This window comes from Diaporthe citri (assembly GCF_014595645.1).
Source record: "Diaporthe citri strain NFHF-8-4 chromosome Unknown scaffold_8, whole genome shotgun sequence".
Classification (NCBI taxonomy): domain Eukaryota; kingdom Fungi; phylum Ascomycota; class Sordariomycetes; order Diaporthales; family Diaporthaceae; genus Diaporthe; species Diaporthe citri.
This window is the reverse complement of record NW_025064853.1, coordinates 693,499-720,709: the sequence shown is the minus strand read 5'-3', so window position 1 is coordinate 720,709 and position 27,211 is coordinate 693,499. Positions and strand designations below refer to the sequence as shown.

The 27,211-nt window shown below is 40.8% G+C and overlaps 6 protein-coding genes across 6 annotated transcripts; 2 read left to right on the top strand and 4 right to left on the bottom strand.

Moving 5' to 3' along the window:
• Positions 1–3,249: 3,249 nt before the first annotated feature.
• INS49_014590 (uncharacterized protein) lies at positions 3,250–5,298 on the bottom strand (the record flags this gene model as incomplete). Its single annotated transcript, XM_043175280.1, has 2 exons — positions 3,250–5,169; positions 5,239–5,298. 2 exons carry the CDS (start codon positions 5,296–5,298, stop codon positions 3,250–3,252), a joined length of 1,980 nt encoding a protein of 659 aa, XP_043020237.1.
• A 1,210-nt stretch (positions 5,299–6,508) lies between these two features.
• Positions 6,509–7,333, top strand: INS49_014589 (uncharacterized protein; the record flags this gene model as incomplete). Its single annotated transcript, XM_043175279.1, has 2 exons — positions 6,509–6,704; positions 6,777–7,333. The coding sequence occupies 2 exons, from the start codon at positions 6,509–6,511 to the stop codon at positions 7,331–7,333; spliced, it is 753 nt and encodes a 250-aa protein (XP_043020236.1).
• A 572-nt stretch (positions 7,334–7,905) lies between these two features.
• On the bottom strand, positions 7,906–8,884 carry INS49_014588 (uncharacterized protein; the record flags this gene model as incomplete). Its single annotated transcript, XM_043175278.1, has 3 exons — positions 7,906–8,580; positions 8,666–8,777; positions 8,847–8,884. 3 exons carry the CDS (start codon positions 8,882–8,884, stop codon positions 7,906–7,908), a joined length of 825 nt encoding a protein of 274 aa, XP_043020235.1.
• A 575-nt stretch (positions 8,885–9,459) lies between these two features.
• On the top strand, positions 9,460–9,915 carry INS49_014587 (uncharacterized protein; the record flags this gene model as incomplete). Its single annotated transcript, XM_043175277.1, has 2 exons — positions 9,460–9,715; positions 9,782–9,915. 2 exons carry the CDS (start codon positions 9,460–9,462, stop codon positions 9,913–9,915), a joined length of 390 nt encoding a protein of 129 aa, XP_043020234.1.
• Positions 9,916–10,407: 492 nt separating this feature from the next.
• INS49_014586 (uncharacterized protein) lies at positions 10,408–12,912 on the bottom strand (the record flags this gene model as incomplete). The annotated part of the gene is made up of 1 exon (XM_043175276.1): positions 10,408–12,912. One exon carries the CDS (start codon positions 12,910–12,912, stop codon positions 10,408–10,410), a length of 2,505 nt encoding a protein of 834 aa, XP_043020233.1.
• Positions 12,913–24,237: 11,325 nt separating this feature from the next.
• Positions 24,238–26,329, bottom strand: INS49_014585 (uncharacterized protein; the record flags this gene model as incomplete). Its single annotated transcript, XM_043175275.1, has 3 exons — positions 24,238–24,920; positions 25,051–26,000; positions 26,130–26,329. The coding sequence occupies 3 exons, from the start codon at positions 26,327–26,329 to the stop codon at positions 24,238–24,240; spliced, it is 1,833 nt and encodes a 610-aa protein (XP_043020232.1).
• Between the last annotated feature and the right edge of the window lie 882 nt (positions 26,330–27,211).

The window sequence follows — 27,211 nt, the reverse complement described above, 5'->3', positions numbered from 1 at the left end:
AGGGTCCTGATGTAGTCAGTCTGTGGGTGTGCTTCCGTGAAGATGCCCCATGCAAGTGCGCAGCCGATGGATGTCGTCAATGGGGAGGAGCACGCGCATGTGTCTGGTTGATCTGGGCTCTGTCTTGCTAGCTTCCTTGGCTGCGGAGTGACGGGGCCTCCCAAGGACAGGTCGGGTCATCCCTAAGCTTTCGCTGCCCCCCCAGGCACTGCGAGGGACGAATCAGGGCAGACAAAGCCCCCTCGGCCCGCCCGTTTGTGTCCTGGCTGCCCTGGTCTGTTCGTTGCACAGCCCTACGGGAAGCCCCAGGGGGTGGGGGTTTCTCGCTGATAGCACGGGTTCTGTCTTCCAGCTCTGCCCACACGCCAGCCAGGTCGCATTCTCGACCGTTTTCAGGTCTAGGCTCTGGGCTCGTTGGTCGTATTGTTCTCTTCTCATTCTATTGTCCCCTATCTCAGATGCTTGGCCTCACTAATAACTCACTGACAGACTGGCTGATTCTATTTCTGGGCTAAACTGAATTCCACGCGTCTATGCACCGAGTGCAGCACACCATCGGGCGAGAATAAACCGTGAGGGAGACTTTCTAGGTGTTGCAGTGGGCAAAAGACAAAACAGCCAGTCGACCCAAGACCCGGGTACAGGCGCCCAGGGTCCTCGACTCCCCCTAGTCCAGTCAGGTACGCCCAAGCACGAGCCTCCCTGGAGTCCGGGGGGACGGTCTCCTGAAGCGGCCGCCCGCTATTCACGTGGCTCGGAAACAGTAATACGGGTCTCGACGTGCGTTAGCGGGGCTGTGGCTCTGCTGCCCGACTCCATTCTCGAGGCTCAGTTTTCTCCTCGCGTCCCCGAGACGACGGACGCCGTTATGACTGACATGAATGGCGGGCCATGACGGCATCATTGTTTTGACAGGTTGATCTTTGAGAAACAACCTTGGAACATGTAAAACATTTCAAGGTTGCCATGCAGACAGACCGCCCCATAACTTCTCGGTCTCGGTTATCAAGGAAGGATATGTCGGTACCTCCCAAGTGTGAGGTTGTGCTCTCGCGCCAATTGGACACATCAATCTCATCGACCACATCCGGCCAGTGGGAAAACAAGGGTAGAAAGATCTTTCCCCTTACCCACCGGCCCACACAATGGCATTGTGTCCCTCTACCTCCTTCGAGGGATTTCACAGAGCACATCCGAGCGATTGTTGGTGCACAGGCGTGCAATGTGCGTTTCAGGGGTCGAGTTGCAAGCGCCAAGGGGGGCTGTTGGCTCTCTGATGTGCCATGTTGGTTCTGTGATGTGCCATAGGATTGCATGACATACATACAGTCCCTGAATTGTTGAACCTGGCAAAATCCAATCCCAACAGACTGCATATCTCTTGTCTGCATGTCCCTGGGCTTCTTGGCTCCGAGACACGGGAGCTGCTCTTGTCGCCCGGGGCTCACTGTGAGGAACAAGCCCAGGTTGAACCATCTTCGCGGCTTCCGTCGCCCGTTTTGCGTGTCTGGCTTACCGGCACATCTACTCGTCCACTCCTCTTCAAATCATTCGTCTTCTCGCTCAACATACACACCACGTGAAAATCCTCTGTAGTAAAGGGCGTAGATCGCAGAGGCGAGATTATGATAGTGGGTGAGAAACGGATGCCCCTCTTAAAGACGTCCCAAACGACAGTGTTTCTTCGCTAGTCTCACCTCCGCCGGCTGCCCAGAACCAGTCCGTCCCCATGGATGTGACTTGGCATTCTTTCTGTGACGTTCCAGATGCTTGTTGTGCGTGTTAAGCAGTTGTACTTCGTGTCCTCGGCCACTGTACTGACAGTTCTCGTCACAAAAAAGGTTGTCTTGTCGGCTGCGTTTGCAACACTGCCATTCCTGAGTGCGCAGTTTTTGAGCGTAGAACATCGCTTTAGCAGTAGCTCATCCTTATTGTGCATTTTGATTGAATTGATCGAAGTAAGCGTTAGTCGTGAAATATAGAATTCAAAAATCTAGAGTCGTTCCGGTCAACATATGTGAATTGCTCCCACAGGGAAATTTCAAGTGTCTGAAAATAGCCCAGCTACCATCAAAACCACCGGTGTCTTAGATGGACGACAAGTGGCCACAGCTGACTTCTGTTCACCAAGTCGACGTCTATATATCTGGCTTATGTGGAAAGCTTAGGGTATTAGCTAGAGGAGTCCGCTTTAAAGGCCGGTGGTGTTTTCACTACATGCTTAATGATTATAGATTTTCAGGGAGCTTGTCACCTCCTCGATATATCTGTACATCTCGAAGACATTGGGTGCTTTCGACATGGAAAAGGCCAAACATATTGTTGCAACGACGCGAGGCCAACTTTCTCGGGACAGCCATATTATTACACGCAGATGATTTTCCTCATCGACGCGTTCAACAAAAATTCAGAGCTTCCAAAATTGATTGGCTCAGCAGCCTCGTCTCCCCAAATGCCGCCTTTGAATCACACGGGCTTCGTGTCCTGCGAGCGTGCTACGGTACAGGGGGTAAATGTGGGTAGGAAAAGGCCTAGGGATCTCCCGCGGGCCCGCGGGAAACAGCAACTCGGTAGTTCCATGTCGATGTGAGCGAGTGGAGTTGTGGCGCTTGCTCTGGGATCCATTCTTGAGGCTCAGTCATGTCTTGCCGCTTCCCAAGACGACGCGGTGAGGGACGCGGGCCCGGAGGGAAATTTCATCATGACGAGCACGGAGGCTGGAGGTTGTGACGACACCGTATCATACACGCATGCAGGTCTTGGGCAACCAAGCGAGGCATTGAACATCCGAACAGTTCGCTGAGGCTCCGAAACCAGGCATGTGGCCTGACTGTCACTGTGGTGACCCGTAGCCCGTCCCTTGGATGGATGACCTGCTCCGCAAGACTGATCTCTTTCGGGATTACTTCTTTTGGAACTACCTGCTTTGGGATAACCTGCTTTGGAAATACCTGTTTAGGAGAATTTCGCCTGGGATCATTTATCTTGGGGTTACTGATTATGTTCTAGCATTATGTGGTAGGTATCATGAAATCTTCTCCCGTATGCACATGTACATCGATGGACTAGCAGGTCTTTCTACCTGCTCCTCGTGCTGAGAACATGCGAACATGTTTGAGATTCAAGCAAGCTGAACCATACAGTCAGACCAGTCTATTGCCGATAGCCGCCTGCCCAAGCAGCCCCAACTCGGCCATGTGAACAACCTATATGTCGGTAAATGTCCAGGTGTTCCACTGTGGGACCTATCTACTTCCTCTTCGTAGCACCGCCCGCGCTACCAGACGCACCTGTGGCCTTCACGGCAACCGGCACATCATCCTTGGCCGGGGCAGGGAGCTCCTTGCTGTCCTTCTTTTCCTCTGCGGTGTCCTCGTCTTCACCACCCTGGCCAAACTCGTTCACTCGGGTATAGTCCACCTTGTATGCCCAAGTCTGGTACAGGTAGACGAAGAAGATGATGTCGTCTCGAAAGGTCGCAAGACGGTGTAGCAGCGGCATTTTGATCGTGAAGGCGAACAAGTCGTCGATGAAGGTGTTCAAGAACTTGTACATCATTGCCTTGCCTGGCATGTGAGCGACGCTCTTCAGGCGGTAGTTGATGTAGAGCGAGGGGACCATCATCAAGAAGCCGTAGGCGTAGACGGAGCCCACGAGTGTGGCGATGATGAATGAGTACCACGACTTGTGCTCATCATACACGAGCGAATAGATAGCGTATGCGACCAGCAGCGGGGCGCCAATCCAATACAGATACTTGAATGCAATCTCGTCGTACTCTTTCGTCTTCTCCTCGGTCTCGCTGAGCTTGTGCTTGTCCTCAAAGACTACCTTCTTCGGCAACCATGAGCCAGGTTCCGCATCGCGTACCCTGATATTGACCACTGTCGTGATCTTCCACAGTTCGATGACGATACCGACACCCTGGGAGCCTAGGATCATCCAGCTTGTATTCTGCGAGTTGTCCACGAGGTAGAGGAAGATGACTGTCTGCATGAAGACATTGGCAAGGATCGACCGGACAGAGATGCCAACGTTATCCTTCTTCTTGCGGTAGTGAGCAATGTCCGAACCAAACGCCAGGGTCTCGAGGATCAGATGCGCAATGCTGACCACGATGGTAATACCGAGCAGAATAGGGTTGGTGTCGAGGAAGATCTCCTTGATCATCTCGATCTCGCTGCCATCACCACCACCAGCAACGGGGTTACCAAAGGCAGCTTGACGCGCGGACTCTCTGCCTCCGAGTTCAATGGAGGCCATTACCTGAAACTTCCATTGGGCCAAGTTGTTCAGCTCAATATGGACGGGTAGAGTTTTGACTGTCTCATTGACAAGGTTGTGGTGGCTCTTCAGCTGCCAAAAGCCGTTGGCGAACAGGATAGGATAATACCACGAATTTTGACCCGATCCATCGCGGGCGCCGGTAGGCTCGAGATGGAGGAATTGCCGGATAGCACCGCTGGCGGTTGGGTACATAATGGTGCCAGCACCAGGGACGAAGGACAAGGAGGTGTTGGGGTGATAGTAGTTGCCGACGATGATAGGACCTGTCTCCTCTTCCTCGGTTTTCTCAGCTTCGGTGATGTTCTTGCTTTCCAGTAGGTTGTGGACCTTCTTGACCTTCTTCTTCGGGATGTACTGGGTAAAGGGGTAGGCAAAGTAGTAGGCCTTGGCCGGATCGTAGCCTGGCTGCGTCGGATCGAGACGGGAGTCACCGTGCAGACCAATGTAGAAGTGTCCCCAAAGAGTTCCGTTGTTCTGGACGGCCTTGGGAACTTGGATTGTAGTGTCGACGGAACGCTTCTCGCTCCAATTGCCAATCTTGAAGTCTTGCTCCTTGAAAACCAGCATCTCCTCGGGAGTATCCTTGAGCGGGGTGGGCCTGACAGAGTCCGAGAGTGTGATGATGATGTCGACAACGCTGTCGTCGGGCCATAGCGGTGCGACCTTCTGTGGGACGGGATTCCAAGTGGCGCCTTCGTCCAGGGACTTGGGCCGTAGAGCATAAGGGGGGATGTCGGCGGTGTTCGCGGGGACCTGGACCGTTTGGCCCGAGGCGTCGGTGACGGTCTTGCTCTGCGGAGCAGCTGGGACGAACTGCTTCATGAGGAACTGCATTCCCATGTACATGGCGAGACCCCACCCTATTCTCGACATGAGGGAGGACTAGAAACACCAGAATTAGCATCAATCCTGGCCATCCATACGGAAGGCAGCTCCAGATGGACCACTTACGCCGCCTTCCTCTTGCCGCGCAGCAGGCGCGGCGCCTGCTGCTGCGTCTCCTTCGGGCATTTCGGAAGATTGACTTGTCCTGAGATGTGGATTGATTCCGCGACCGTCAGAGACAAAGTCTAGGAGAAGAGAAGGAGTTCGGGGTGGAGGGGTTTGGGGGAGGGATGGCAAAGATCTGCCCAAGGTGCATTGCGAGAAGTTATGCCAGCAGCCGCACAAGCCACGTACAAGCGGGCATACAGTGCTGTGGAGGACCCAGGACCCCAGATAGAGATCCAAACCAGAGCAGGGGTGCTTCAGGGTGCCGTGTCCCGGCCCAAAATGGCGGCATTGCCTGCCGAAAAGCGCATGGCGAATCACAAACACGCCGACGGGCACGCACTTTCGAGATGCGACGTACCTCACCACATGCTGGGCGATGATGAACTTCTCATCCTCATCTTCTGAGGGCCAATCCATTAGGCACACATCACCGCATAACTGTATTCGCGACACAGGAACGAATATAGTCGCTGGGATTGTCCCTCGGACTTTGCCTCCACCTTTGCCTGCGTCTAGCAGTGGCCTGCCTGCTCATCTGTCAAGTTTGTTAGACGCTGGACCGGAGTTTTGCTGCGACCATCGCCACGTCAGCCGACATCCGTCACTGCTGTGGGCCGGAGGTCTCGTCAACGGTTACAGTATACTACTACCTCACCCATCAGCTCCCAAGACGAGTGCATTGGCAGGTGCCAGTTGAACCTCAAGGTGTCATCGCCATCCATGCCATAACAAGTCACAAGATGGTCTCAACCACGCCGGCCTTCCCAATGATTCAGGCGCGAGGCCAATTGGAACCATTCACGGACTCTCTCTCTTTACTGCAGTCTTCACCCTGATTGCTTTTCCCACCGTGTATAAGACCCAGCGGCGCTTATACTACGCATTACTTGAGTGTGTGGATATATACACAGTATATATCCTTCGTCCCCTCCCTTTTCACCTGTTGGGACAGTCCAAAACTGATCTAACCGAAATCGGTCGTCATCGTGACTTTCTCCCAACCTTGCCTGCCCGTGTAGCCCCTTGGCCGTCTTCGTCATACCTCTCTTGTACTCATCTTCCTCTCGACTCTCGACTCGACACTTGACTCACCAATATCTCCCAATCACTTCTACCAGACGTCACTAGACAGATCCAGCAATTCCCTCATTCTGCAGCTGTGTCCAAAACCTGTCCAATTGTACTACCATCAGCTTCTCACGATTAGCGAGCGCTCACCTCAACAAGAATGGCCAGCACGGGAAACGGCGCATCGGCGCCAGTGCCCGAGACTTCAACTCCTTCCAGCCTGCCCAATGGACACGCAGAGCAGCGGAGGACGAAGATCTGCGTCTACTGCGGCGCCTCTCCAGGTAACAAGCCAGAACACATGGAGTCTGCTCGCCAATTAGCAAAGGTCATGGCAGCCAACAACATCGGGCTCGGTGAGTCAGACCCCTTGCACCTTCCTCACGTCTTGCCAAGTACCTAGGCGCGCTAATAACATTTCCACATAGTGTACGGCGGCGGCACAGTCGGCCTCATGGGCGAGATAGCCCGCACTCTCGTCTCCCTAGCCGGCCCGGATGCCGTCCACGGCATCATCCCCGAGGCCCTCGTCAAGTTCGAGCGCGACCCAACATACACCTCCACCACGACGAATGGGAAAACAGGCGCGGAGCTCGCGATCCCCGAGGAGAAGTTGTTCGGCCGGACGACCGTTGTCCCGGACATGCACACGCGAAAGAGGCTGATGGCGCAGGAGGTGGCAGCTGGCGGGCCCGGGTCAGGCTTCATCGCGCTGCCGGGCGGCTTTGGCACCATGGAGGAGCTCCTGGAAGCGGCGACGTGGAACCAGCTCGGCATCCAGTCGCTCGGTATATGCCTGCTGAACATCAACGGCTTCTATGACGGGCTACTCGGCTGGATCGACAAGAGCGTCGAGGAGGGTTTCATCCGGCCCGGGAACGCCTCCATACTGGTTTCGGCGAAGACGCCAGAAGATGCTATCCAGGCGTTGAGGGAGTACAAGGTCTCCGAGTCGCAGTACAAACTTCAGTGGGGTAATGAGTAGGTGGCGGAGAAGAAGTTTTTGGTTCCTTTACGGCGTTGGCAGATACCATGGTGAAAGTCGAAAGGCAATTCCAGCAGTTAGGTTATATAACGGAAAGGAGAACTCCAGCTCATCTTTAGACTGATACAATATAAAGAAATACACTCATCTCTCGCATCATTTCTAGAAACAAGGCGGAATAGACGGGCATCACTGATTGTATACGCCACTGATGGTTGTTCCATTGTACATTATAGCATTGAACTCATTCCACCGGCGTTTGTCCCGCTGGAGGTCAAATTTCATAAAGGCGTTTGCGATGCTTACAAGCTGTACCATCGGTCAAATCGCATGTATAGGTGCTGGGAAGGTCTATGGTTCAGATTCAGGGCCACGTCCGTGGTATTTTACAACCCCATGGCGTGGCGCCCTGCTTTGGCATTTTTTGGTGCCATTCGTACATCGTCTAAGCTGGATGATCATGCCGGAATAATTATCTGCCGCGCATAATCATGTGAACGTCTCACTCATCCTCACTCGTGTGAGTGCCATTTTTGTTTTCTGGGACAAAGTCCAGGGTCGGAGGTGAACACCTAGCTGTCGACATCCATGCTCTCAGCAGCCGGTGCACTGGGCTCGCCCTCACCCTCACCCTCTCCATCGCCGCCGCCCTCCTTGTCGTCGGCCACGCTGTCGATCCAGGCCTTGACGTCTTGGCCGTCGTGAACCTTGAAAGGCTCGACCTTCTTGATGCCATCCTCCCTCTTGACCCCCACAACACCCACGCTCGTGTTCTCGACCGTCAGCTCCCGGTCCTGCACCAGGCTCTCCTTCAGGGCTTTTAGGCCGTGCTGGATCAGCTGCTCGCTGTCGCACTTCTCGAACTCGTCGATGTGCCGCTCCAGATACGTCCGCGCCATCTGGGATCTCGCGCCGATCGCGAAGGCCACCATCTCCTCCGTCAGGCCGCTGGGCTGGAACTCGAACAGGTGGGGGCCCTTGTCGTCGACGCCCGCCACGAGCAGGCCCACGCCGTAGGGGCGCTTGCCGTAGTGTTGCGTGTTGATCTGGGCCTTCTCGCCGATCATCTCCACCAGTGAGCGCAGGGGCATATCGCGGCCGTAGGTCAGTCGGTGGCCCAGGCATTGCTGCTTCATGAAGTTGGAGAGGACGCGCGCGTCCGAGGTCAGGCCGGCGATGGCGATGCCGACGTGGGAGTCGATGGGGAAGAGTTTCTTTTGGTACGAGGAGAGTTCTTCGGCATTTCTCTGCGGGTGGACGTTAGAATCAGCTCACGGTCGTCGTCATGGGCGTGGGAGAGGTGCGTCGACGGAGCGGTGGTGCGGGTCGTACCTTGATGGCCACGAGCACGGCATGTGTCTTGCTTGCTATTCCCACGACGACGGATCCTTGCTTGACGGCCTCTGCGGCGTATTCGACCTGGAAAATCCGGCCTTGTGGCGAGCTGGAAGGTTGAGTTCGGGTTAGCTAAGCCCAGCAAACAGTCGCGACAGCACCTGGCTGGGATGCCTACAATGTGACCGAGTCGTTGTCGTAGTTGTTTCTGAACATGTTGGCGACTCAGTTATGGGACGGCAGAATAGGATGTCTTGGTCGGCTGACTGGGGGAGGAGGGTCAATCGCGCGAGGTCGATAGTGTGGGCAAGATTTGGGTTGATGTGTGGTCGCGATGGCGATGGCAATGGGTGAGGTCGAGCTCCAAGGCTGAGAGGGATGATGCAGCAGCAACAGGCAGCTCAGAGCTTCGTACCTACCTTCCCGCTGCTGCAGCGGACCCCAGTGACTCGTTATCGCTTATCAGGCTGTGCCAGGGTTGGGCACGTCTGGGGCACGTCTCAAGCGCCGCGCGGCTGGCAAGCTGACCTGGGCCGCAGTAGCAGGAGGGAAGGAGCTCTTACGACATCACAGCCGACCCCACGCACTGCCTGTTCCGACTTCACGACAATAACCTCAACGAACACGCAAGCTCCGGCAGCGGCTCGATACTGGCATCATCTAGAACCGCATCCCTTCACGACGAGCCTTCTATAACCGACCCGTTGACCTGCCCGCCCAGCCTCCCGGCCTCGGCTCGGCCCCCATCCCAGCTGTGACACAAACCTGTCTCCCCAACACAGACGATCAAGATGCCCGCCGCCGGCTTGAAAACGATCATCGCCCTCTCCTTCGTCCTCGCCGTGGGATTCCTCCTGGTGATTCTCTCGTGCGCACTATGGAAGGTCTACTACCCGCTGCTGGTCGTCGCGACCTACGTGATCGCGCCGCTGCCCAACTGGATCTGCGGCCGGTGCGCCAACCCCGACGACTTTGTCGAGAGCTCTGGCGCTGGCGTGATGGACCTCGGACGTTTCTGCACAGGATTCTTGGTCGTCATGGGAATAGGTAAGCCTCCCTACGCCCGGAGAAAAGAGAATCGAGCCCGGCCGACGCTGACCTCCTGTGTGACAGCACTCCCCGTCGTCCTCGCACACTCGAACCTCATTTCCGTCGGTGCTATGGTCATGTCCGTTGCTGGTGGTCTTCTCATCTACGGCACAATCATCTCGTTCGGCATGTTCTTCCAGGAGGAGTCGGAATTCTAGGCGGCATCGGAGTCCTAATGAGCAGGTTGGAGAGTGTTGCATGAACACGACAGAGCCTTTGGCTTAGGCAGGCATGCGATAGAATGGGACGGGATCTACGACCTCATACAACGAGGGAAAAGCCTATGGCGCTTGCGCTTGCGCCATACTGTATCTCTGTACGAATCAAACATTGGTGGGTTTCCTAAAGCGACGCTTTATTCGGGTTTTGGGTTTGGGTGCGGGTGCTCTGGATGGGCCATGGATTTAGTTACCAGCATGAAATGATTTCCGTTTCTAAATCTAGAGTTGAGTCTCTGGTGGCCCAGATTGCCCGTTGAGTCTATGGATCTGTGTCTTCTGTTGAACCGGTTCGATACGTTGAGTATCATGCATCCATCTAGGCCGTCCCAATGCAATTGACGCCTGGCCTCCTGACGCTGAACAGCAAACCTCACCATGCTTCCCTATAGCGCCATAGTCAAATAAAAGCAAAGCCACCCGCCCGTATCATCAAGAAGTTTGGCCGAAAATGCTCAATGGCCGCGCGAGCTTCAAGAACATTTCCTCCCTTTCCCCTTCAGGAGTACTTAGAATAGTCACTGCGCCACCAGCACCAATGTGCCAAGTCTCCTTCTCTTCTCCATCCCTTTCTCCTTTCTGGCACTCGTCGTCCCAGCGAAACATGCTTCTAATAGTGACACTCCAGTCGCCTCTGCCGGAGACGCACATGTAACCGACCACGCCGGAGTAGAGGCTTCTTTCCTTGTCTCCCTCGATTTGCTGTAGGATCTCACAGCTTCTCTTCTTCGGTGCGCCTGTCATGCTTCCGGGTGGCAGGCTTGCCGAGAGCACGTCGAGTCCCGAATAGCGCCCGTGAGGATTCCACTTGTCCGGGTGTGGAAGCTGTCCCTCGACCACCGTAATCATCTGGTAGACCGTCTGGTACTCCTCGACTTTGAGTAGTTCTGGCACCCACACCTGGCCTGCTCCACAGACTCCATGCATGTCATGTCTGACCAGGTCCACGATCATCAAATTCTCAGCTTCCTCTTTCGGAACGTGCAGAATTTCTTCCGCCTCCTTGAGGCTCGTTGCGCATCCTTCCGCGGGTTCTGATGATTTCCTGACGGTGCCTTTCATGGGTTTCATGGAGCATAGGCCGGAGCGACCATATTGCAGGAAGCGTTCTGGTGAGGAACTGACGAGCGTCGCGCCCCCGAGGCGGATGTATGAGGCGAATGGTGCCGGGTTGCGCTTCCTCAGCGTGCGGTAGAGATCCCATGACGTGTCCGACCGCGGATCAGTCTTCCGAGCACTTGGGCCCGATCGTTGAGAGAGTGTAGCACACTGCTCCGTGCGGTGAACCTTCGTCTCGGCCGTCGCGGTCCTCGTGATGTGAGTCTGGTCAGTCAGGCACAACTCATACGAGTCGCCTGCCGCAATGTACTCCTGGCACATGCGCACTTTGGCCTCGTATTTGGCCTGTTCTGGTTTTCGTATCTGAGTCTCCAGCGCAGGCGGCAGCTTGGCTCCTTTCCTCGACTCCGTACGAGGACCATGCTGCCACAGGTTAGAGCCATCCAACTTCGCCGCCACCGAGTTGATCCATCGTGTGTCGCCTTCCAAGTCCTGGATGTGTAGGACTCTCTCCTCATGGTCCAGCACGATTGATTTCGTGGCCCAGGCCAGACACACATCCGGTCTACGGTGTCCTCTCTCCTGACCCAGCGCTATCCCAATACTGCTGAGCCCTTGCTCGTAGGTAACATAGCCGACAAATCCGCCCAGGAATGGCACGTCTCTTTCATGTGGAACACTGTCACCAAGTGTTTCCAAAGACGACCGCTTGCGCCCATGAAACTCGGCCAAAAGGTGCCACACGTTTTCCCCGGGCTGAAACGATACTTTGTGCGAGGGCTGTCCCGGAGAAACGACGCTCATGAAATTGTCTCCTGTGTGACTTTCGATACGCACACACTCGTCGACTTCGAGAGCGATGATGCTGAATCTTCCACGGACGTCCACGCCCGTTTTCGACCTGGGCTGATCGCCGTTCGCGGAGTCAAGTATGACGTGGCTCGTGCCAGTAGACCCCAACACCTCCACGATATCGGGGACTTCTACTCCTGTTTCTGGCGGAATATCGATGCTGGTGGACTTGTACTGAACCTTCCGATCGCTGTCGTAGAGCAGTGACTCCCAGGCATCTCTTCCAAGTTCTCTGTCTGACTCGAGGGCGGCGACTTGCTGAATAAGACTGGGTTTGAAGGCTTTCCTCGCCAGGATGCTGTGTTTTTCCAGGTTGGTGGCCACTCTGTTCTCCCTGTTCCACCGCAAGGCCTGCGCGAACCAGTTGCGGATTACCCGGTTCCCTGCTGCCTCCGTGCAGACAGACTCGGGGTGATATTGTAACCCCCAAAATGGCCTTTGCTGATGCTTCATAGCCATCAAGACTCTCTCCTTATCCTGACCATCTTCCCTGTCCTCTTCCACCCAGGCGAGAGGGGCAATGTTGGAAAGACCCTCGGGTTGATCCCACTTCCGGTCTTGCCAGTCCTTCACGGTGTCCTGCCCCACGTCGGCACAGAGGCTGTGATATAGCGTCGCGTCGAAGTCACCAACACCGTCGAATATGTTGTCACCTCGCAGATCTTCTGCTGCCGAGCGGTGCTCGATCCTCCTAACCATCCCGTGCAGTCCCCTCCTTAGCCTTCGCACTTTGCCGCCACAGGAGAGCACCAGGCTCTGAAAGCCGAGGCACACCCCCAGCACCGGCACCAGCTCATAGTCGGGCAGCTCCCAGAGCCATTTCATCAAGCCCACGTCGGCCTCATTTTGAGGCGACCCTGGTCCTGGTCCACACACCACAGCTTCATAGTGCGAGAGCTCGTGGCGGAATTCATCCTTGGAAATGGCGGTGTCGATGGGGAGGATGTGAACCTCGACGTCCAAGAGAGTAGCCAGCAGAGAGGTTATGTTGTTTGAAAAGGAGTCATAAGCATCGATGAACAACATTCTTGGCTGGTGTGAAGACGAAGTCCGTGATGGCCCCCCGAGCGACCCCATTTTTTCCCCGTTTACTCAACCTAGACTGGCCGGATGACTGAGGGGCCCGATCATGAGATCTCGAACGAGCAATTATGCGGCTCTTCCTATTCTCAAATACGTGATGAGTGCCCGGATTCTCACCAACTTCGTACCAGTCCAAAGTTTGCACAGTCGTGGTAGACAGGAACAAGCAGAAGATCCACATTCGTCCGAGCTGCAGTAGGACGGGACGGACGGGACGGACGGGTCAGGCCCTCGGGATCCTGGTCAGCCGGCCGGTGTCAGCGCCCCGCTGAACTTGCTCTGATCGGATACCGATACTGACAATGCACAAGCTGCGAATTCCCCAGGACTGAATAAGAATGACGAGGCAAGCCAAGTCAAGCCAAGGAGAGACAAAAAGTCTTCGACGGATTGTTAGTCGCCGGCCTAGACCGAGTCTTGCCGAGCCACTGCAGAATGACTCGGCTTCCGGTCCCTGTTGCACGCACATCCCTAACCCTGGTTTGCAACCACTTTCTAGAATGCTTAAATAGCTAAATTTCTTTTATTTCCTCCTTTTAAACTACTCTTAAGAGATAAATGCTTTTATAATTATGCTTTTAAACCCCTTATAATACTTATAGCCTTTTATAATTATAAGCTTAATTTACATAAAATAATCTTTCCTTTTTATAAGCTTTAAATAAATTATATAAAGTATATCTTAATTATATTTATTTTATATTATTTATTTCCTTTTATTTTTAAGTATGTATTTATATAATAATTATAAATACTTTTTTAAACTTTATTAATTAAGTAATTTATTTAAATACTTAACGTGGTTTACCACCTTATATTTAATATCACCTTATGTTTAATTTTTATCAAGTTTGCCAACTTTAGCCAACCCTAGCACCCACCCAATATAAACAATTTAATTAAATTTAGCACTAATTAATGCTAACTATAATTAAATCCTTATTTATAATTAACTTTATTAATTTAAAGGCGTTAACATAGTTATAATGTTAATTTAAATTAATTAACTTTTAATAGGAAACATGCATTTAGCATTATTTAATGCTAACTACACCCTTAAAAAGTTAGTTCGCTATAAACCATTAACACTTATATATTTATATTAATTAATGCTAACTAAGCTAAATTTACTATAATACAATTAAAATTTAATTAAATAAACCCTTCTTTATCTTTCTTATAAGTTCTTGCATTATGCCTAATCTTATTATAATTACCATACCATCTTTTAGTTAATTCGCCGCGAATTAACTCCTCGGCACCATCATTAATTTTATTAGCTAGCCGCTTCCCCTTTTATTTTTCTTAAATAAGAGCATGGAATTCCTTAATAATAAGTGCTTCTTTAAGCTGCACTTAAGTTTTTTTAACCCTTTTAATATTTTATAAGCGCTATATTAGCCTTTTAAAGTATATGAATTTGCTTGCTTATTATAATAAGTAAATGCACTATTATTTATGTACCCTTTATTAATTAATTAATGGCGTTTATAATTAATATAAGGGAGCTCCCTTAATAAGCGGAGATTCTGCTTTTAATAAAATTTAATTGCTAAATAGTTTATTAAGCATTTAATGGTATTTAAAACTTTTATTTTTAGGGGGAAATAAGAAGAAACTATATGGGAGTTTGCAGGTAAATATTAAGCTTAGAAATTATAAAATTAAGGTCTTAAAAGGAAATTTTAACTTTTTTAAATATAAACTTAATGTTTTTTATTATAAAAATCTTATTATAAGCTGCCTTAAATATGAAAAAGAACTTAAACTTAGTAATATGGTTAATAAAGGCTTAAATAAAAAGGTTAATTTAGTTGCTATATACGCGCTTTAAAGGTAAATATAATGTAATGTTTAATAGCTAAAGCAAGTAAGATAAATATAGCGGCATGCTAATAATAATAATCTTATTATCCTTATAATATTAATTAAACTTAGCTAATATATAGCTTTTATAATTATTTATAATTAATATTTAGTAATTAGCATCTTTTTTTAATTTAATATACTTATTAAAATGCTAAATCCATTTTAAATTAATTTTATTATCTATTTATTTATTAAAAGTAGGCTTAATAACTTAGTTATTTAAAAAACCTAACTTTATTATTTAGTTAATAAGATAATAAATGCCTTAAATAATTATAAATAATAGGATTTACAACCTACTTATATTAATGCATTTAATAATAATTACCTATTTTTAATTATTAAGCTAAATTAATTTAGCTTTTTTATATTTATTAATGCGTATAATAACTATTAACATAGCAATTATGCCTATTATAAAGCCAATCTTATTAAAGTTATAAAGGTTATTATTAATAATTTAATACTTAGCCATTATATTACAAAGTAATTTAAATTAATTCTTAATAATCTTTAAATTTTTATAAAGGGCCCTTTAATAATTATAGGGATAATTAAACTTAGTTTTAAGGCTAGGTTATTAATTTATAAAGCGTTAAGCTTAATGCTTATTAATAAGTTTGGCATCTTATAATATTAGCAAAAGGTTAGCCATATCTTTCATATTAAAAAGTTATAAAGGGAATCCTTAAATATCTTAATTAATAATATATTAAATAAGCGTTTGCTTTTTAATTAAGTTAAGTTTATATTATTTAATGCATAATTCTTCGTTATTTCATTAATTATTTATCTTTTTACATAAAATTCGTTTAAGGATGCAATAAATTTATGCAATGTAAGCAGCACTTAAGGGTTTTTTATAATTTTTTTTAAAATCTTAAATAGCTTTAATAGCTAAAAAGATTTAAGATTTATTTAATAAAGGAGATATTTATAATTATTAATTCCTAGCGTATTAATTATTTAAATAAGTAAAGTGATGCAAGACTAACGCAAAAAATAAGAACGTAATCTACATTAAAAACAACCCTATCCATCAAAAGTTAACTACTTTAAACTTTAATGCAACTACCTATATTACTCTAAATTAACAAAATTAATTATAAATAAAGAATTAAATATAGTTAGCACCAATTAATGCTAAATTTAATTAAATTATTTGCACTGAGTGGGTGCTAGGGTTGGCTGAAATTAGCAAACTTAATAAAAATCAAACACAAAGTAATATTAAACACGAGGTAATAAACTACGTTATTTCTTTCTTATTTAATTTATTATATTATAATTTTATTATTAAATTAAAAAGTATTAAAAATTTATAAACCTTAATACATTAAATATAGCCTTTACTAAGTAATTAAATATAATTTTAAAATTAAATTCTTAATTTATATAATATAAAAAGAAAAAAAGAAATATTTAAAAAGCTTTATATAATAAATATTAAAAGTATTTAAGTAATAATAAGCTTTTAAAAGATAAAATAATACTTACTTTATTTTTTCTCTTATTTTTTAATAAATTAAAAAAGAAATATAATTAATATCTTTAATAATAAATTATTTTAGCTTTTAATAAAGTAATTAAATTTAATAAAAAATAAAAAATTTAAAATTAAATATAAAAGATAATATTTAGCTTAATTCTTTTCTTATATTTAATTAAAATAATAAATATAAAATAATTCTTTATTTAATAAATAATTAAAAATATTAAAAATAACCTTATATTCTTTAAATTAAATATAATAAATATCCTTTAAACTTAATATTAATAATACTTAAAAAAAGCAAAAAAATTTAAATATTAAATTATAATAATAATATTAAAACTTTATAAACTTATATTTATAAGCTTATATTTATAAATTATTTAAGATTAAGGAATTTATTAATTTAAATAATTTCTTATAAGTAATTATAATATATATTACCCTTAATTAAGTAATTTTTAAGCATTAAGAATTTATTAAATAAAATATATTAAGAAATCTTATTTATTTCTTAAAAATCTTATTTAAAGAATTAATAGCATTTTTATATTATAATAAGCTTATATTAATCTTTAAAAATATTATAATACTTATTATATTAAAATTAAAAGTATCTTTTAAAATAAAAAATAATTAATTAAAAAAGTAATTAAGAAATAAAAATGCATTATTTTAATTATATTAATAAAATAAAATATATAAGTATTTTTATTAAAGAATTAATTAATAAAAAAAATATACTTAACTTTTTATTAATTATAATTACCTTTATTTTATACTTTTAAGAAAATAAATCTTAAAACTAAAAATATTTATAAGAAAACTTAAATATAATAAAATTATAATATAATTATAAAAAAACTATTATAAAAACTTAATTTAAAAGCTTATTTAAAAAAACCTTTTATTTAAAAATTAAATATAAAGCTTATTAAAAATATTAAAAACCCCCTTAAGTATATTTTTAAAAGCTATTAAAAAATAATATCTTAATTTTCTTTTTTTATTTTATTTTTCTTTATAAAGCAAACTTATATTTTCTTAAACCTTAATTTTAAAGAACTAATTAATTAATAATACCTTTATTATATGTTTATTAATTGTTTATTAATTTATTTATGCTTTAATTAATTTATTATAATTATTAATTATAATTAATTCCTTAAAAATATATATAACCTTAAATTTTATATTATATTTTTTATTTTTAAGTATAATTTTAAATAATTATAATGCTATTTACTTTATTAATTTTATTAATTATTTAATTTTAAGTATTTTTAAAAAAGCTATTAAAATAAATATTATTAAAGTAAAAATCTTATTCTTAAAGGTTTTAAGCTATAAAATAAGGTATTTTAAAAATATATTATATAAAGTAAATAAAAAAAATTTAAGAATTTAATTTTAAAAAATATAATAATTATAAATAAATTTTATATTAATATAATATTAAAAGCGCTCTTATAAAAATAAAGCATTTAATATTATAAAATTAATTTAATGCTATGCTTTAAATTACTTAAATAAAGCATTATTCTTTTTAAACTTATTTAATAGCATAATTTAGTTTTTTTTAAATATATATTATTATAATTTCTTTATTTTTATTTTTTATTATAAATACTTATAAATATTATAAATATATATAAACTTATAACTTTTTTAATAAACTTAATAAAACCTTTTAAGCACTCTTAATACTTAAATAAAAATTAAAAGGATTTAATAACTCTTTAATATCTTTAATTTAAATATTTAAGGATTAATACTTTTAAATTATTAATTTAATACGCTTAAGGCATAAAATTTAAGAAAATTAAATAAATTAATTATAAGAATTGCTTTAAAGCTTTTATTAAAAAAATAATTTAATATAAGCTATTAAAAAGTAAGAGCTTAAAACCCTTTTTTTAAATTTTATACAACCTTTTTTATTATTTATAAGCATTAAATAAGTTAAATTATAGGCTTATAATAATAAATAAGTTTTTAAGATTTATTTATATTTTTCCTTTTATATTAAAGACTTAAAAATAAATATTTAATACTTTTTAAGCTTATAAAAGCTAAGTAAAATAATAATATAATTTAAATATTTATAAAATTAAATAAGATATTAAGGCTATAATAATTAGCTAATTTATAAATATTAAATACATTAAATAAGTAAAATAAAAGGGTATTAATTTAAAACTTGCTCCCCCTTAAATCTTAAAAGTAAATAGCGCTGTGGAAAGAGCTAGCAAAGCAATAATTAAATATATTTTAGCTATATTATTAAGGGTTAATTTACCTTTTAACCTTTATTTAAAGGCAATATAAATTATAACTTAATTACATAATATATTACTTACTTTAAGGAAAAAAGAACGTGCCTTAAATACTCTTTTATATATATAGTTTTTCTATTATTTTTAATAATTTAAATTAATATAAATTCGCCATTTCACAGCTTATTTATTACCCTATTAAAGTAATATTTATGCTTATAAATGCAAAGCATATATACTTAAAAAGGAATGTAAAAATAATATAAAAAGATACCTTATAAAAAGGGAATTAAGAGCTTATATTAAGTATTTAATTAATTATATAGCATTTAATATCTTTTAAATTTAAATTTCTTTACTTAAGCAAATAATCTTTATAAAAAATATATAATTTAATAAGAATATATTTTATTAATTAATAATAAATAAAGTAAAACATAGCCTTTTAATTTTTAAAGCAAAATCGTTAAATATTAAGATTATTAATATTAAGAAAATTTAAGATTATATTTACATTATACTCTTAATACCCTATATAAAAGACAACCTAATTAATTTAAATAATAAATCCAATACCCATTTTATATTAAGAAAAGATAAAACTAGTACTTTTAATTAAAACTTAAGGGTAAGAACTTTTAAATTTAAAAAGTAAAGTTCGCTATATATTGCCTTTTTAAAAAACTTAGGAAATTAAAAATAAGGATTTTTAACCTTTAAAAAAACCTTAAATATATTAAAATAAGGCTTTTATAAAGGGAAATATACTTTTATTAATAAAGCAAAAGCTAATAAACCTAAACCTTTTTTTTAAGAATTATATATACTTAAAGCTATAAAAAATTAAAAATCCTTTTAATTAATATAAATAAAGAAAATATAAAAATAAATTTAAGGGTTTAAACTTATAAAAAGATTTTCTTAAATATATAATTAAAATAAATACTCTTAAAAATCCTTTAACTAATTATTATATTTAATAAATATAATTATATTTTACCTTAATATAACTTTTTAAAGTAACTTTATAATTACTTTCTTATTTAATTAGCTTAAAAAATAAAAATAAAGAATATTTAAGAATTTATATTTTTTAACCTTAAATAATATAATAATAGCTATTATTTAAGCCCTTAAAATTAAGTTTAAGCCTTATTTAATGCAGCAATATTATAAAAATCTCTTTTTAAAATTAATTATATAAAAAAAGGCTTAAAAAAGCCCTTTTTAAAATAAATAACTTAAGGTAATATATTAAGAAATATAAAGCCTTATTAAGCTTAATATTTAAAGGATTATTAAGCGCTAAAAAGTAAAATTAATATTATTATTCTTAAAATAAGTATATAAATATAAGCTTAATAAAAACGGAATAATTAAATTTTTTAAGGCATAAATTTATATTTAAGAAAACCTATAATTTTATTTTATTATAAAAAGCATATATATTATAACCTTAATTATAAAATCATTTTATATAATAATAATAATTATTATATACTTTAATTTAAAGATTTAATAATTTAATGTTATAATTATATTCTTAAATGCTAATTAAGAAAAGTTAAATTAAATTTATTATAAATTGCTTAATAGATTTAAGGAGTTAAGAAAATATAAAGTGCTTTTAAGGGTACTTTATAAACTTAAAAACTCCCCATTTCTTTAATATAAGGATTTTAGTTATATATTGCAAAATTTAAGCTTAAAACCCTTATTAAAAAAGCCATGCCTTTTTATTAGCTTAGCTTATAAAATAATAATTTTCTTTTATATAAATAATATTTTAATTATATATCTTAAGAATAAATATAAATCCTTTATAAGGATTAAAAATAAGATTAAATTTATATATAAAATAAAGAATTAAGAAAAGGCTTAATAATTCTTAAATATATAAATTTTTAAAAATTAAAAAAAGCGCATTATAACGCTTTTCTATAACTTATATATTAAAAAGATAGTAAATAAATATAACTTATTAAAAAGCAAAAACTTTTTATTATTTACTTTAATACTTAAGGAAAAGCTTAAGCCTTTTTTTAAATAAGCTTTAAAATGAAAGATTTAAGAATTCTAGGAAAAAGTTAGTTTCATTCTTTATATAATAATTATAATATATTTAAATATAGCATTTCCTTACTTTATATTATTAAGATTCCTTATAAACCTAAATTTAAATTACTTTAAGATAGCAAACTATATAATTTAATATTTATATGCTATTTAATTCCTTAAATTATAATTTAAAAGGAATTAAGAAGCTTAAGCGCTTTTAATAATTAAAAATGCTTTATTTATTAATAATAAGGAAAATTAAAAATCATTTTAAGGGTACATAATAACCCTTTTTAAGAGCTTTATATATTAAAAAGCATATAAATAAGTAATTATTTCCACTTTAACTATTAAGGCTAAATTATTAGCTTTAAAGCTTATAATTAAAAAAATAATAGCTTTAAAACATTTATTTAAAAACATAACCTTAAATTTAAGCAAGCCTTAAATTATTTATTATAATAATTAAATAACTATATACCTAATTATTAATAAGCATAAATAATTAAAAATAAGGCTTAAATATATAAATATTTAATAAATATAATTAAAATAAGAATTTAAAAAAGATACCTTTAATATTATATATTTAAAAATTAAGAAAATACTTATAAATAAACTTATTAAAGTTTTATTATATGCTTAATTTAAATATTTTAAAGCTTTTTTAAATCTTTAAAATATAAAGAAAGTAATAAAAGGGAATTAATTTATTTATTAATTATTCTTATTATTAAGTTTTTATTAAAAATCTTAAAAATTATATTTCTTAAAAATTATAATATAACCCTTATATAATAACTATTTTATAATTAAAAACTACCTTTTAATCTTTATAATAATACATTAATTAATTTAAAACCTTTTTTTAATTATTATAATAATTTCTTAACTTTTTTAAAAAAACTTTCTTAACTTTTAATTAAATTTTTAATTATAATTTTAAATTAAAATTTAATAATATTTATTTTTTAATATTACTTTTAAAATTAAAATGCTTAATTATAATAATAATATAATCCTTATATTCTTTTATAATTTCTATATTATTAATAACTTAGTTTTAAAGCTTTTAAGCTTTTATATTAACTTTATTATATTACTTTAAAGTAATTGTAATTTAAGCTTTAAAGCACTTTATTATATCCTTATACCTATTTTTTATAATTTTTAAAAGTTATTATTATAAGGTAAAGATTTTTTAAGTATTAAAAGAAATTATAAGAATATAATTAATATAGGCGGAATTAAATTCCTTATGCTTATATATATTTAAGGCTTTTTTTTAAGTATATTAAGACTTTTTAAGCGCTAAGAAATTGCTAAATTAAGCATAATAAAGATAAAGTATAAATAATAAAAGAAATATTAAAAGCAGCTTATAAAAATTACCTTAAGTATAATAATAATAATAATTACTTTTATTATTATAATTTATATAAAAATTATTATTATAGCTATGTATAAAACTTTTAATATAAGAAAAATAAGAAATGCAATATTTATTAATCTTTTTAAGCTTCTTTATATCTTTTTCTTTTTTTTATGCTTTATTTTAATCTTTTCCTTAAAAAAAAGTTTTATTTTAAGCTTTAAGCTATTTATATATATTTAAAGGTTTTTTAAAGTTATATTAAGAATTAATATATGCTTTAAAATTAATTTTTAAATTAATTAAGAAACTTATTTTTAAATATATTATTTAACAATATTTTAATAAAAATATTAAAGCTTTTATTATCTTTATTAATAAGCTTTTTATTAATTTAAGCGTATTTTTTTTTAAATTTTAAGGATATAAAGAAGTAAAATAGCTTAAGGCTTAAAAGCTTATTTTTTATTACTTTTAGCTATTTTTAATATAATTAAAAAAATGCTTAAAATTAATAAAAGTAAGTATTTTTAAATATAAATTTAATTAAAAAGTTTAAAAAAAAGGTTTAATTATTAATTATAAGTTGCGTTATAAAGCTATAAGTGGTTAAAGTTTAAGTAATAAAGTATATATATTATAAGAAAAGATTAAATAGTTAATTGCTTAATAAGTTATAATTAATATTTTTAAGTATAAATTAATTGCTTAAAAAAATAAGGTAGTTAATAAGGTAAGAATCGCCTTTTAACTAAGAGGTATGTTATATATATATCCTTAATCCTGGTTTATAATTACTTTTTAAAATACTTAAATAACTAAATTTCTTTTATTTCCTCCTTTTAAATTACTCTTAGGAGATAAATGCTTTTATAATCATGCTTTTAAACCCCTCACGACACTTGTAGCCTTCCACAGTCCCCGGACACTCCACCCGCGTCAGAGCGCATCTTTCGGTCCCTTTGTGAACGCGGAGCGGCCTTCACCTTCAGGTCACTTGCACCTGCCCAAACTATGTTGTCGCCCTCGAGTTCAAGAATTTGAGTTGTTTTCTGCCTTTGCGCGGGTGCGTTTACGTGCTCTTTGAATCAGACTCACTCGTCCTGTCCGAGTGTGGTATTCAGTGTCATCACGGCACGGGTCGAGTCACTCACTTCGGCCCAAGCATACTATATAGAGAGCAAACAGGCAGCTTTACCTTCAAGCAAGTCCACCATTCTTACAGTCTGACAAATAATTTCATCACAGATCCGAAGCAACAGCGAATGAATCTTTTCGACGAGCAATAATTCGATATTGACCATTTTCAAAATGCCTAGGGATGCTGACATGTACGTAAAGGACCCCACCACAGGAGTCCTCCGCCTGGCGACGCGTAAAGAGGAACACGATTCGCTTCAATTATTCCCACAGAACTTCCGTGCAGAAGGAACCTGGATTTTTGACGAGACGACTCGGATTTATCGCCCGGCGACGCAGGCCGAGGCTCGCGAAGTGAGCCGTGCCGAGCCAAGCGATTGGCGACATGAACGCGAGAGGGAGCGTCGGAGGCGCCACCGGAGGCGGAGGAGACATTCGGAACGTAATTCTTTCATGCGTGCGATGGGTTTCATGGGATGAGAGAGGGGCTCTGATAACCGATATTGGTCTGCACCTCGAACACTTTATCTTCTGTAAAAAAAAAAAAAAAAAAAAAAAAAAAAAATATGTAGTCTAGAATTTAGTTGTGACAAATCCAAAAGAGCTTTAACTCAAGATGTAGACAAGTACAATTTTTTCAAACCTCATTGACAGCGATTCATGTAAAATATGTAAACACTCATCTCCATTGCCAAGTGATCATGAAATCTTCTCAACGTCTTGAAGTGAAAACGAGGCCAAGTCTTGCGATCGTACTCAATCCTATGCCATGTTGATCTACTTAGCTCGTACTGGGCCATCTTTTCTTACAGTCTGCCGTGGGGGGTCCCGATGAAGGCTGGCTGACTGTGCTAGGAGGGCTTCATGGAAGCAGAATAGAAAGACATCTCGGGAGGAAGTAATGTTGACAAACAAGACCAATGCATGCCTTGCGAGTTGGTAGAATTGTGTATGTACAAAATCTGAAATGACCGTTCAGTCAGGACCAAATTTCAAACCCCCAGCTCTTAAAAAGTCGAACTAGATATGTACTTGAATTTCTGTGTCTTGGATGAAACCGCTCATTCCAGGAACTCATTCGGAACAAACAGCGGCATCGAATCCTCCCACATCGAATCAGTCAACATGCGCTTATCGCTGCCATCTTTCTCCATGATCATGATCTGACCGTACGGCTGGAACGTGTCGCCATAGGTCGCACACTCGTCCCGGAAGCCGTACATGCCACTGCTCCACATGATTTTGTTGTCGGCAGTCCACACCGCATGGGCGTCGTTGGCGCCGCTGCTCGTAAGGATCTCGATTTCTGTGCCGTCCGGGTTGACAGTGCAGATCTCGAATCGGTCCGAGTACCACCGCCCGCCGTACTCAGCGGTCCAGTTGGTCTGGCGGGTGAGGACGATCTTGGTCCCGTCGGGCGACCAGCCTGGAGTGTTGTCCCAGCTGTCAGTCAGGTTTCTCACCGATTTGTCCGTGAGATTCATGATCTTCAGGCCTAACGCGCCGTTGTCCCAGTCCCAGGCGCGGTAGACAACCTGTGTGCCGTCGGGGGAGTAGCTTGGGTACCCGGTGTTGTGGCTCCCGTCGGTAAGCTGCTCGTAGTAGCTGCCGTTGGAGGTGACCCTGTAGAGGTAGCCCGTGTACAGGGCGCGTTCGAAGAACCAGTAGCCCAGCCCGAAGGCGATCCACTCCTCGTCGGCCGGAATGAACCGGCCAGTCCCTGGTTCACGAAAGATGCGTGAAGCTGGTTGGTGGAGTATGAGTCAAAGGCGAGGATGTGTCAGAGCCGTCCGGCTTGCTGTGTACAACGGAGGGGTTGCGAATGCTGTTGATGAAATGCTGGTGCGTGCTGGTGTATTCCGTGTAATTAAGACCCTCGGTATCGAGGCCCTTGACCAGACATCCCAGAGACGAGTTGGTCACCCACTGCGGCGAGAACTTGATACCAGCGCCTGATGTGTGCTCGACACGGTCTGCGCCTGTGGCGAAGTCGACAGATACGATTTGCGACGTAGTGCTGTTGATGGCCTCAGGCCGGTGGCAATTGTAGGTATCCTCGCGTGCTATCTCATAAAAGGCAACACGCGCCCCGTCCGGTGACCAAGCAGGAGATCCGAGTGAACAGCCACTGTTGCTGGCGACTTGCCTGAAGTCTGTGCCGTTTGGTCTGATGGCATAGACAGAAAGCTCCTGCGTGTGCTCCCAGCCCGTCCCGTTGTTGTGGCCTGTCCAGTCGGTGTTTCGATCTGAAGAAAACAAGATCCACTCGCCATTGGGGCTCCATGCAGGACGATAGTGGCCGTCAGGACTTTCCTCTGTTGGCGAACCCACGGTCTCAGCTGTGTTGGTCAAGTTTCTGGCCACTCCAGTTTCCAAATCCATGACCCAAATGTTGCTGACGTAGCCGTTTGCAGTTGATACATACGCGAGCTGCGTGCCGTCAGGGGATATCACACCATCAATCTTAAGCGATGGAGTGTTGACCAACGAGGTCATCCCAGTTCCATCGACATTCTGCTCGGTGATGAGAATCAGCATGTTTTTCGAGGCTTCGGCAAAGACACTCAAGGATTGTCGAACAACACTGAGGTATACTCGTCCGTAGGAGATGACGTTGAAAATGAGGGGAGGGGGGGGACTCACTATACGATAAAGATCCGCGTTTCCATCTTCTTGCTCCGAAGTAAAGGTTATGGATTTGCCGCCGGGGGAGAAGTGTGCATGGTACTCGAAGATAGATTGATTCGATGGAATTAGTGCTCGCTCGTTGCTGCCGTCGGCGTTGGCCACATAGAGTGTCGACGCAGAGGGACCAATGCGGTTCCTGTATTCGCACGTAAGTATTCGTTACTTTGGGATCCATCTGCAGCTTTTCAAGCCAGAATGGCGGCCGAATGGACAATAGAATTCAAATGTTCCTGGGAAGCGCTCAGGTGCTTGTTGACTAACTCACATGAAAAAGACCCCTTTCTTGCCCCCGGCTTTCCTCCCCCTTAAGCTGGTACCGGGTACGTGAGGCAGCGACTTAGATAACTCGTCGAGCGTCTCGGACCGCGCTACCAACTGGTCTGCGTATGGGCACGCTGCCATAACCTGGCTAGCAGCCAGCCAGAAGCAGGCCAGCGACCTAGATGTTATTGTTGTCCAACGCATCTTTCTTGGCTTGCTCTTTGCTTGCTGGGCAACAGAGAAAAACGTTTGTGGTTATCCAGGGAGAGATTGAGAGTCCAGTACAGCATAGTTGTTTCCAGAAGGGACGATCTTTGGCTTATGTGTTGGCTCGGAAGATGGATATCTGGTTGCTGTCTGGTTCGGCCGAGCTGTCCTTGTATCCAGATATCTGCTTCGGAACCAAGGGGCGCAATGAGCCCCACAGACCCTATAGCAGACACTTCTAGATCGGGGAGGAGATCTAGGGGATATCATATATGTCTCGTTTAAACAATAGTTGTCCTGACCCCAGGGGTTTCCTTCCATCAGGGCCATGCTCATTGGATGCGCCATGATTTAGGTTGAAACAAGGAGGTAAGTGTCGCATTTGCAACCGCTCATTCTGTTGTCAAAATTGCTAGTTATCGTGCAGCATGTCGTCAGTAAATTTGGCTGTTGCCCGTGATCAGAAAGGCAAGAGATCCCACCGAAGCCAAAGGTGTGTTTCGTGGGCTAGCGACGAAATGCTATTTGGAAAAGAGGGTCCTCGTGGATATTGAAAATTGTCGGGTCGGGCGTCCGAGGCCATCACCGAAGTTCGAAGATACCGTCACACTCACCCTTGCAGCCAAGAAAACGACTTCGAAAGCATCTAAGTCGGATTGCTAATTGGGTTTCCAGGGTTCTTCTAACACTTCACAATGCCAAATTGACAGTAGATGCTGATTTGTTGCAGCTGGCCCAACAAGGGAGGAAATATCCATCAAAAAATTTGTACATGACAAATGAGTGACCCCTGTTTCGCTCAAGTCCGGCCTTGATGGGACGAGGAAAAGAGAGATACCCAAATTAACTAGACACTATCAGATAAGCAACAACGAATAT